Below are 12,757 nucleotides of genomic sequence, written 5' to 3' on the forward strand. Positions count from 1 at the left end.
AATCTTCTCAAGAAGTACACAATGACGTATGTTAATTGTCCAGCCTAACTTTAAAAGATTGGAGCTTATTTTCGCTTCCCTACTTTCAAGTCGCTTGCCAGTGAGAGTGCATCTATTTAGGGTAGTATTTAAGGAAGTGAGATCGGAGCATGGGATATATGTTCTAATGGCACATCTTCCAAAGCTGTTATGTAAGTAACTTTCCCGAAATGGGGACATGTTCCAGCACCCACCTATAGAACAGAACGCTTGCAATAGCTAATGTCATCTTACAAGAACTTCTTATACGACGACGTGTTTAGTAAATTCATTCTGCGATCATTAATAATAGAACGTTGCAAATTAGATAAGATAACACATAATGGTTCAAAAGTTGGTTGCATAATTGATAGTAATCTTAACTGTCGTTATTTCAGGTAAGAATAATATGAACATCGAATGTAAAATAGCTAAATAATAAATTCCTCCTTTATGAAGACACAGCTAACATAAATCTCACTTTAGGAATCAAGTTTATACTATACATTAAACAATCGGAGCACTATTCAAGCAAAGTTGTAATTTTTCTTGATTTGCTAGCTTGCGTTTTGCTACTTGGCTAGTAATATCAACCAAAGGCCGAGCCTTCCTGGAATCTAAGCTAAGGAGAGCGACAACTCACATGTAAAAAAGAACAAAAGGACAGCCTTATGAATAGGCTATAGACTGCTTAGAGACGCTTGGAAGCATTGATTTAGTATAGGTATATTTGCAAAAACATGTTGCATAGCTATAGTAAATGTGACTTCAAAGCAAACGAAATTTGCAGAGGTGGTTGGAAATTAAAGATACAGGGGGAAGGCAATTTTGGAGAACCTTCCAAGACAATGACGCAATGGTATGATGAAAAGGTATGATGATAACGTATTAGCTCAAATGAAGTGGTATAGTACATGAAGTAAAAACTGAGTTCAGAAAGATGGGTATATAAGATAACACCTTAACACCTTAATTGAAGATCAAAGTCCCGGGATAAAGATTGGTTCATGTTGAGAAAGTAGAGACTAGTGCCACGTGATATAAATTAGAACCAATAATATAAGTTCGATAGGGTCCAAATTTATGCATTGTTTCTTCACCCTAAAATAAAAGTCATGTTTTCTTAAAACAATTAAGAACAGAATTGAATGTAAGTTCAATTGTCACGTATTACCACGAATGAATTACGGGGGACAATGAACATTATCATCAGTAACGGAGAACAAACTAGAGGCAAGAGCAAAAGTTTTCAATTAAATCCTGCTTCAAGTCGAGAGCAAATAGTGACAAAAAAAAATACTTTGGACTAAGTTTTTCCTGCAGTCTACGCTATGAGAGAACAGAACCCTACTTGCTCCTACAATAATGTCCATTCAGGAATTTTAACAAATTAAATTTCACCATTCCTCTACCAATACATATAATTTATAGCTATTTTAGATTCAGTAATGATAGTTTGCTATAAACATTCTATAAAAGAAAAATATAGCATCACCTTTCGGACAATTTCTTAAAAGCTTTTTGAATCAGACGTTCGTGGTCAACAACTTTAGTAATAAATCAGAAAGATCGAAAGTTAGTGAAGTTTAATTAAAAACCGTGTTTGACTTATTACTACCTTATGTGCTTCTTTACCATTTTCAAGAAGCTTAAAGACACAAATAGTGAGGTTATAGGTCTAAAGCTTGTGGCATTTACTGTGGGCTTCTCTGGTATAAAAAGTTGAAGAGCCAGACAATCACGACGGCCAGTGCCATAGCTATTGGGGGGGAGAGGAGGGCGGTGGCCCCGGGCGCTGATTCTAAGGGGGCTCCAAACGAGCAAAAAGAAAGAAAAAGTGTTGGAAAAGAGCAAACGACGAGTCGCCCCTTGTAAGTTTTGGCGCCCTATTAAATCAATATTGCTGTCTATTTACAAAGCAATAGCTAGATTTGTTAAAAATTTTCTTGGTCGCTCCGCTCAAAATTCACACGTTTCAATAAAAGTTACAACAAGCTTTACTTATTACTTTGATTTATTAATGACAATGTGATATACAAGATGCTCAGTAATGACTTATAGTGTACACAGAAGCGGTTCCAAATCGGAAACGGTCAAAGTCTGAAATACGTGTGCGGCATTGTGAAGGTGCTCAGTTTGCTTAGTTAATCACCCTTGTCTACCCTATCGGATTAATCACGATGTTCAGAATGAAAGTGTGAAAATGAGAGTAGTGAAGATTCACACGCGAGCCATTCTCGACGTGGAAGCTCGTAGAAAGAATTTTCCTACACGGACTTTACTTTCGCATTCATTTAAACATATTTTAATTATTCTAACTAGCTTTTTCGATATTCTAAATTCTGCCAAATTTTGTACGTTTATCTCCTAATTCTTCACATGGTAGATATTTGGTCGATGGTTAATTGATTTCACTTAAATCCACACTGATAATACCCAATAATTTCAACTGCATATGGGATCAATCTTGCTAACATAATGTTTGTGAGGATTTTATACGATGTTGACAGAATAGAAATGCCTCGATATTTATTACAATCTGCTTTGTCGCCATTCTTGTGAATTGAAATAATGATTCATTCTTCCCACTCTTGTGGCAATTCCTCCTTTTTCCTTATAAGGAGAATGAGTTTGTGTCTCTTTTTCCAAACTTTTCTCATCCTGTAAAAATTAGCTCAGACGGAATTTCATCTATACCAGGAGATTAGTGTTTAATTTCGTTATAGCGTGTTCTACTTCTATTCAGCTAGCTCTGGAATATATGGTTCTACATCTCTTTTCAACTTGTACGCGCGAGGTTTATTCTCTTTTCTAAACTCATTGATGCCCTTATATGTGTCTCGATTTTTTCACTATTATATTGAAGTTTATTAATTTAGCTTTTAAAATATCGCGTTTTTTGTTCAATATATTTTGAAGTTTCCCATCTGATGTAAACGATATTTTGTATATTGTTGTATCACGTATTTGGTCTAGGAATTAATTCGTGCGGGTGGACAAGAGATGGCGCAACGAACGGAGCGTTCCACAGTTCCGTGTATCCACACATGTGTTGCAAACCCCTGTCATCGCGTATCGTTCGTAGTATAGGGCAGTGGATTAAAGCGTCAACAACACCAGTTTGTAGTTAAGTGAACCTAGCGCAATTTGTGCCTGATAAAGTGTTTTTGCGGGGTGTCCTGCTGCATTACTTTAACATGCAGAAAAGTGCGACTGAAAGTCATCGTATTTTGGTGGAAGTGTATGGTGACCATGCTCTAGCTGAGCGAACGTGTCAGAAGTGGTTTGCACGGTTTAGAAGTGGTGATTTCGGCTTGGCAGACCAAGAGCGAGCTGGACAGCCAAAAAAATTTCAAGACGAAGAATTGACAGCATTGCTCGAGCAGGATTCGTGTCAAACGCAGGAACAACTTGCAGCAGCATTAGGCGTTGATCAAACAACAGTCTCCAAACGCTTGAAAGCCATGGGAATGATTCAAAAGATGTCACATTGGGTTCCACATGAACTGAAAGACAGAGACGTTGAAAGACGAAAAACCATTTGCGAATTGCTGCTTCAACGACAGAGCAGAAAGGGGTTTCTGCATCGAATTATTACGGGTGATGAGAAGTGGATCCATTACGAGAACCCTAAACGAAAAAAGGCCTGGGTGAAACCAGGTGAACCAGGTCCATCACAACCAAAACGAGATATTCACTGTGCAAAGGTTATGCTGTGCATATGGTGGGATATGAAAGGTGTGGTGTACTATGAGCTGCTGCAACCGGGTGAAACTATGAATGGAGAACGTTATCGACGACAATTAATGCGTTTGAAGCAAGCTCTGGCCAGAACACGACCAGAATGGGAGAACAAACATGATAAACTTATTGTTCAACATAATAACGCTTGCCTACATGTCGCAAAACCGGTCAAAACCTATTTAGAAAATGTCGGATGGGAAGTTTTACCCCACCCGCCGTATTCACCAGACGTTGCTCCTTCGGACTACTACTTGTTCGATTGCATGAACAACGATTTGATTGGACAGCAGTTTACTTCTTCAGAAGATATCGAAACATGGGTCTCTGACTGGATCGCTTCCAAGGATGAGGACTTCTTTCGCCACGGAATCCGTACATTGCCTGACAGATGGGCGAAAGTGGTGGCTAGCGATGGACAATATTTTTCTTAAGGTATTTATGTATTTTGTGTTTGTACTACAGCTTCAATGTGTGCGTACCAACCGCACGAATTAATTCCTAGACCAAATATTTAATTATATGGTTCGTATTTTGTAGCCAACGCAGTTTCAGATGTTTTCCCTTCTCCGCTAGATTGGTGCATTCCTGGTCGAACCATGGTTTGTTCCTACGTATTTCCGCGTGCCCATTTTTTCTCTTCCTGAAATTTTAATGCTATCCCTAATTTCAACCCAAGTAGGCTTATCCTCAAAACTAATGCTCTCAATACCTCCTGAAATTGAGAATATATTCGATACTTCAATCTGGTATTCCCCTCTAGCCTGGTTCTACTCTAATTTGTTTAAACTATACCTCTTTGTTTTTAGATGTTGAATATTCCCTTTATTTAACGATAATCTCGCTCTTATTATCGCTGCTACCAGATAGTGATCAGTGTCATAGTCAGGTTCTCTAAATTACCGAACATCAATTATGGTACTCTGTCTTTCTATATCTACTTAAACGTGATCAAGTTGATTGTGTGTTCTTCCATCTGGTCAGGTCCATGTGTATTTATGAACATCGCGAAGGGGGGAATTTTGTACTGTTCACGATAAGGTTTTTGGATGTTGCAAAGTTCACGAGTCTAACGCCATTGTCATTACTCTTGTTATGTAGGCTTTCATTCCCTATAATCAGTTTGAAAATATCCTCTCGTCCTACCTTAGCATTGAAATCCCCTAATGCTATGTTCATATGGTTTTGGTCACGTACCCGTTTTAATATTTCTTCGTAAAAACTGTATTTTATATCGTCATCCTTATCTTCTGTTGGGGTATGCACATTTTAAAACAATAATATCATACCACCGACCCTTAAGAGTAATAATAGAAAGTGCGTAATTAACAAATGTAACCCGTTTAATTGCTAGTATTAAGCGAATCGAAATTAAAATACTATTTCTTTGGTCATATACAGAATAAAATTACAAAAGTTCACAATTATTACTAGAAATTAATGCAGTCACCAATTTCGAACATTGTAAAAGCGCATAGTTTCTAATGTATTGAGATTCAATTTTCTGCCGACAGTATGAAACGTCGTTAATAAATGTAAATTTTAATAACTGTTCTCCAAGTAGTTTTGTATATAACCAAGAGATTTTTGTGGCTTAACAAAATGTCCAAAAAAGCCTCTTGAAAACAGCTCTTATTTATAAAAGAACACATACTGATAGTTTTTGGCTATTGGCATAGTCTGTCCAAACAACTTTATAAAAAATCAGCATAGCATAACAACAAAAGCGCCTTCTCTTACATGCAAGCAGAAAAAAGGGAGGAGGCAAAAGTTTGGTATGTTGAGGGTATGGGGCGCCGAATTCTACTTCGCGCCGGCGCCAAAATCTCTAGCTACGGCTCTGACGACGACTAGGTGAAAAATTCTTCTCCGATAACATAGTATTTTACTAGTGGTGCAAAATATAAGACAAAAGACGAACCCCTTAAAGTATTAGATGAATCTCTTTACGACAAATTTGGCTCGAAACAATTAAGCGTACGTTTTCGGTTCATTATTAGGACTTCGGAAATGTAAACCATTCCTTTCGATACAAATACATCAGGTATTAAACTCGACATCATACTATGAAGAACAAGGGATAAAAGGAGAGTGTCTGCTTGAAATATTAGCTATACATGTGTGGTAGGTGCACGTAACGCAGTTTGTTAAAGGAGCAGTCAAACATGGGTGAAGAATGGACACCAACGATTAGCAACAGGAGTTAGATTATGAGATATGTTGCACGATTTTCGAATTTTTACGCTTGGTAAATTTAATTAGGTATCTGAAATGAGTAATAAAATGAGAAATTGTTGCATTTATCGGATGTTAAATGTCAATTAAAGAGAGAGAAATACGCTAAAATAAGACGATATCTTTAGATATTTCCGCAGAATCTCATGGAACATGTCGTTGTGGAACGTCGTCTCTGAACAATTAGACTGAATCACGGGAATGTCAATAACATTTCTACAGCTTTGCATGCAAGGAAAGCACCGAAAGTATTAAGCCCATCGGACTTCCAGAATGTTAGTCAAATAGCACGCTTTAAGTTCAAACCTGTAAGATGAAATGGATTAGTACTTGCAAACCTTGAATAATAACAGGAAAATTATCATTGCCATCGAGGTATAGATGAACTTTTCATATAAAGTAAGCGGTAAAAGTAACACTACATAACGACAGGTTAACATGAGAGTAAGTAACGACCAGTAAAATAGAACCAGCATAATAGTCTACAGAATAATGATTAGCCAAACGTCGTCTAAGAATTTTGACACTGAAACTCACAAGGGACATCACCCAGTTGTCCGGCTCCGATTTCAATAAAATTTTTATTGCTGATAGAGGACATGTATTCATTATTTGTGATGACAGAAATTTTTGCCATCGTGCATGTTTTCTATTTTTTAATAATTTTTAAAGGTTGTGATCTGGTTAATAGAGATTACTGCAGAAGTCCCTTATTACCCTTTGTAAACGGAGTGTTAATGAAAGAACAACCATGTAGATACGTATAGGGCCTAGAGGGAAATCGTATGGTACGTATGACCTTAACGGGAGCCATCTTGAAATCCGCCATTTTGAATTAAGGTCAAGTTTTTTAAATGGGAATAGGATAATATGATACATAATTTCGGGCTAGAATTTAATCAGAAAAACAGTGGTGAAGTTAGTTTTAAGATGCGCTCATTTGGTGAAAAGCTACAGGCATATTAATTGTTTATACTTACTATGTGCCTAAGTCCCTTATCTCCGCTTCTAACCCGCGTATTAATGATTATAAGTGGATAAAGGTTTCGGTAATACATATTATGCCTAGAGGAAAGTGATACGATAAGGGTATCATTGACGGCAGCCATCTTGAAATCCGCCATTTTGAATTAAAATGAAGTTTTGAAAACTGAAAACCATGACATGTGGCACCAAATTTTAATAGTAAATTTTCCCCAAAAGCCAATGGTATGCTTAGTTTTGTTCTATAGTTAACTAGTATGAATTTATGGATCTTCTAATATGCACGAAACGTCCATTATTCGATCTTTCAAATTAGCAACACTCCTAATTTTCATCGCATGTTTTAAGATTGCAACTGGCACTTTGCAATTGTTTCCATGGCTCATGTTTTCTAAATTTATTACATTTTTTTAAGAGTTGCGGTTTGTCAGTTCATGGATAGTGTTGGGATAAGCATCCAGCAATCTTTCTGAATTTTGAAGACTTGCCATGTTATTATTAATTTCCTAGGCAGTGTAATTATTTATTTTAACCCAAAGTACATGAGGAACCTATGGACCTTTGTGATGTAAAGAAATACAAATGAAATTATAAGAAATTGGTGTAACACGAACTCACAATTATCATGAAATGTAGCCTACATGTTGCGATAACGACAAACAGTTTTTTTTTTTTTAATAAATACAACTTTACAACTTTAAAGGAACACCAGCAATGATAGAAAATATCAAAGAGACGTAATATGACTGTTCCCAACACAGTTTGTACCATGAACAAAATACGAAAACAGGTAACTTTTTTATAAAAAGGTGTAACTTAATCGAGTTCCCGATCAATACTGATTATAAATCATACAAACATGAACCATCGACAACAATAACTAGAAAACGAATGACTTTTTTGTCTGACTAGCTAAAATATTGCCATAGAAAATAAATAAATAAATAAATAAATAAATATACAATAAACAAATAAGTATAAAACAAAACAAAAGACCATTGATTTACACAACAGTCATATTTCGTTTCCTTTTTTGAAGTGAATTTTCAACTTATATCTAGTCTCATCTACTATCCATTACAAGCTACGTCTCCGGTATTATCTGAATGCAAAGTTGGAGTTTTTTCGTTCTGCGATGATTCATGTCAGTAAACGAGTTTTTGAATTGCAGGTATAGGAAATAAATAATTACATTGTCTATGAAATTAATAATTACATGGCAAGTCTTCAAAATTCAGAAAGATTGCTGGATGCTTATCCCAACACTATTCATGAACTGACAAATCGCAACTCTTAAACATGTAATCAATTTAGAAAACATGAGCCATGGAAACAATTGCAAAGTGCCAGTTGGAATCTTAAAACATGCGATGAAAATTAGGAGTGTTGCCAATTTGAAAGATCGAATAATGGACGTTTCGTGCACATTAGAAGAGTCATAAATTCATACTAGTTAACTATAGAACAAAACTAAGCATCCCATTGGCTTTTGGGGAAAATTTACTATTAAAATTTGGTGCCACATGCTATGGTTTTCAGTTTTCAAAACTTCATTTTAATTCAAAATGGCGGATTTCAAGATGGCTGCCGTCAATGATACTCTTATTGTATCACTTTCCTCTAGGCATAATATGTATTATCGAAACCTATATCCACTTATAGTCATTAATACGCGGGTTAGAAGCGGAGATGAGGGACTTAGGCACATAGTAAGTATAAACAACTAATATGCCTTTAACTTTTCACCAAATGAGCGCATCTTAAAACTAACTTCACCATTGTTTTTCTGATTAAATTCTAGCCCGAAATTATGTATCATATTACCCTATTCCCATTTAAAAAACTTGACCTTAATTCAAAATGGCGGATTTCCAGATGGCTCCCGTTAAGGTCATACGTACCATACGATTTCCCTCTAGGCCCTATACGTATCTACATGGTTGTTCTTTCATTAACACTCCGTTTACAAAGGGTAGTAAGGGACTTCTGCAGTAATCTCTATTAACCAGATCACAACCTTTAAAAATTATTAAAAAATAGAAAACATGCACGATGGCAAAAATTTCTGTCATCACAAGTAATGAATACATGTCCTCTATCAGCAATAAAAGTTTCATTGAAATCGGAGCCGGACAATTGGGTGATGTCCCTTGTCAGGATCGTTAGTTTAGATGGACCTCATAGGCGATGGTACGCATTCAGATGTGCGAATATTTAACATGGGTGACCTACCTTTAAGTAAAGTTGAATCAGAAAGCTACTAAAATATTTAGCAAGAACAATACCAAATGAACAGATGGTGCTCTTGCAAGGAAAGGGGATTTAGACTAAACTATCTGCCGTAGGGTTTATATAGAATGAAACACACCAAATATGCCAATAGGTATATAATCATATTTTGGATCACCGCCTGGCTTAATACATACCTAAATAGTGAAAGAATATAAAACAGGAGGTTGAGTACGTTGAAAATGAGATTCGTGCCACCAGGAAACATTGCCAGTGGCTAGCCAGCGACTAGTCATTTCAATTTCCTATAGTAGTTGATTACTCTGTTAATAATCCACTAAAGAAGCGCGATATTGGAAACCAAAACACTAAATTGAGTCCTAGCTTCCCCACATAATTACTTTGGACTTACTATGGATCAGTTCACTATCTAACCTGAAAGATTTTAATCAAAATTAGGAGGCTTTGAAAGTGATGCAGATATAGAATTGGTCTGATATTTTCCAGAACGTATTACCTACATACATGCCATACATACTAAATTAGTGTCATTCCAGCAATGCATGTTGAAGGGCGATAAGGTAGCATTACTTTGGAACCATGATTGTTCTTGAGAAATAGCAGCCTCTCAAACCCTGTGGTGCAGCAGATCCAAACCATGAAATAAATTTCAATAAGTATTGTTTCATTTTCTCCAGGAACTCCTTCCACGCTATTACACCACCACTAACGATACAAACAATTTTAGGTTGCATGTATGATAGTTTTATTTTTACATCCTCCGATTCAGCAAATGCTGTTTTAATACACATGTGAGCTGTAAGGATTGAAATAAGTTTCCAGGAGGCCGCTATCGGAGATGCAAACTCAAAAAGAAAAAAACTATCCAGGAATAATATCATCGAAACGTCTTTCTGGTCAGCAGTTGTACTTTGGAAACAACAGACACTCTCCTAATTCTTCCTATTATTGGTTGAGCAGTAGATAGATTTAGCTGAATGACCAGCCCAACAGTTAACAACTTGGTTACTCTGTATTACTTCAATTTTCTTACCGCAATTCGTACAAATAACAGACGAAGCATTACAGAACAAAACATTAAACCTTCAAAGAAGACTGGGAATGAACGTGTATTAATTTAACGCATATATCCACTTTACCCGAATTTTGGGACTGTAGACATATTGAACGTAATATTCGGTGTCTTGGTAGGAAGCAGTTAACCTGACTTCTTAGTTTCGATTCGAGATAGTTAGACAACACTTCATCAGTTATATCAAATTTTATCTCTTCGCCGATGGCATTTGAGAACTGCCGATTTCTCACCATTCATTACTTGGCGTAGTTTCCTTAAAATATGTAATGCACCAATGCTCTACATTGCTCTACATTGTGAGCATCATCTTTGCTTTTTATAATCGTTTCCACTAATAAAATCCAATTGTTTAATCTCCATTTTTCTCTAAGTCTGCCCGGTAATTACCTGTACTACTTAATGTCAGATCACAATGCATCATCTAGAAACATAATCAAGCATGGTGAACTTTATTCGTGCTCAAAGCCAAACGGTTCAATTTTATCACGAAAAAAATAATATCGGGTTGTAAGTAGAAACCGAAGAGAGCTATGTCGTTTCTTTAGACATAGCCCAAATCATACATGATATAAGAAAATCTAAAAGCACAGTTAAACAAGTTAATCCCGTCTACTGAAATCAACTGGTGGTTAGCAAAAATGTCTTCTACAAAGACGTTTCTAATATTGATGTAACACTAAAACCACATTATATTACGGCATGCTTCCAAAGATCACGCTAAATATATGTAAAATACTTTTCTCGTATTTACAAAGCTCAGAAAAAAGAAATGAACATGTCACATAACAGAAAATTGCTTTTGAGTTCATTTGACAGAATGAAAGTACTATGGTATTATTAGAAGACGAGAAAATCTTTGAGTTTTACGTCCCGTGATTATGCCGGTTAGGCTAATGGAGACTGTGATGATGAGTAATGAATAAAATGGTGGAATGAAGAAAGTGGGAGGAAACGCGAGAACCCCAAGAAAACCCACGCACACGGTTCTTGTCAACCACAAAGTTCACTTGGCGGGGGCTGGGTTCGAACCCGGGACCCCAAGCACCAGAGGTGAACGCTCCACCGCGTAGTTCCTAAGTTCTAATTAACATAGAACAAAAACAGTGTCGTTTACGTGTTAAAGGCTGCCGAAAGCGTAGGAGAACAAACTTTAAAGTTAAATATTGCACAAACTACTGAGCCTAGACATGATGCGGCATGATATCGTCAAAAGATCCTAACCTGCTCTATCGAAATTTGCAGTTTCCAGATTTGTGCAATGGCGGCGTATCGGATTCCCGAAAGGACGTTAGGGATTCCCGGACATTTTATGACGTAAATTGAGTCCTGAGTCTCACTGCCTGGAAATAATACTACGTGGCAAGTCAGTACTCATACACGAAGACTAAAAGATGGCGAATGAGGAAAATATTATTGTGCGTCATTGCATACCTCCTGAAAAATATTAGTAAAGACGTTGTACAAGAATTTACTTGAAACGTCAAGTCACTACAATGTAAAAGTACGTGCAACAAATGCCGATCGGTAACAAAAAATAAAGAAATTTCGATTGCTGATCAGGTCATGTTAACAATATGGCAACGCGTTTGAGAACGCGTCTAATTTTACAACTGCAGGAATTGAACAAGAACTACTATTAACAGACAAATAAAGAACTCATAATAATAATAATAATAATAATAATAATAATAATAATAATAATAATAATATACATACCTGCTTAAGCACATTCATTTCGATCAGTACATCACGCAAATGCAACTACGCAAACACAAGCCGATCGGTAACAGAAAATAAAGAAATTCGGATTGCTGATCAGGTCATGTTAATAATATGGCAACGCGTTTGAGAACGCGTCTAATTTTACAACTGCAGGAATTGAACAAGAACTACTATTAAAAGACAAATAAAGAACGCATAATAATAATAATAATAATAATAATAATAATAATAATAATAATAATAATAATAATAATAATAATAATAATAATAATAATAATAATAATAATATACATACCTGCTTAAGCACATTCATTTCGATCAGTACATCACGCAAATGCAACTACGCAAACACAAGCCGATCGGTAACAGAAAATAAAGAAATTCGGATTGCTGATCAGGTCATGTTAATAATATGGCAACGCGTTTGAGAACGCGTCTAATTTTACAACTGCAGGAATTGAACAAGAACTACTATTAAAAGACAAATAAAGAACGCATAATAATAATAATAATAATAATAATAATAATAATAATAATAATAATATACATACCTGCTTGAGCACATTCATTTCGATCAGTACATCACACAAATAAAGTACGCATAATAATAATAATAATAATAATAATAATAATAATAATAATAATAATAATAATAATAATATACATACCTGCTTAAGCACATTCATTTCGATCAGTACATCACACAAATGCAACTACGCAAACAAAAGCCGA

At 35.8% G+C, this 12,757-nt stretch overlaps 1 protein-coding gene across 1 annotated transcript in view; it reads left to right on the top strand.

Annotated features, from left to right (window-relative positions):
• The first annotated feature begins 758 nt into the window (after nucleotides 1-758).
• LOC145692499 (uncharacterized) overlaps nucleotides 759-12,757 on the top strand; it is a 37,799-nt gene continuing 25,800 nt past the window's right edge. The window contains exon 1 of the mRNA XM_081767807.1: nucleotides 759-890. Coding sequence (XP_081623933.1) covers nucleotides 759-890 — 132 coding nt within the window. The remainder of the gene's footprint in view (nucleotides 891-12,757) is intronic.

This window comes from Thermobia domestica, chromosome 8 (assembly GCF_964235325.1).
Source record: "Thermobia domestica chromosome 8, izTheDome1.hap1.1, whole genome shotgun sequence".
Taxonomy (NCBI): domain Eukaryota; kingdom Metazoa; phylum Arthropoda; class Insecta; order Zygentoma; family Lepismatidae; genus Thermobia; species Thermobia domestica.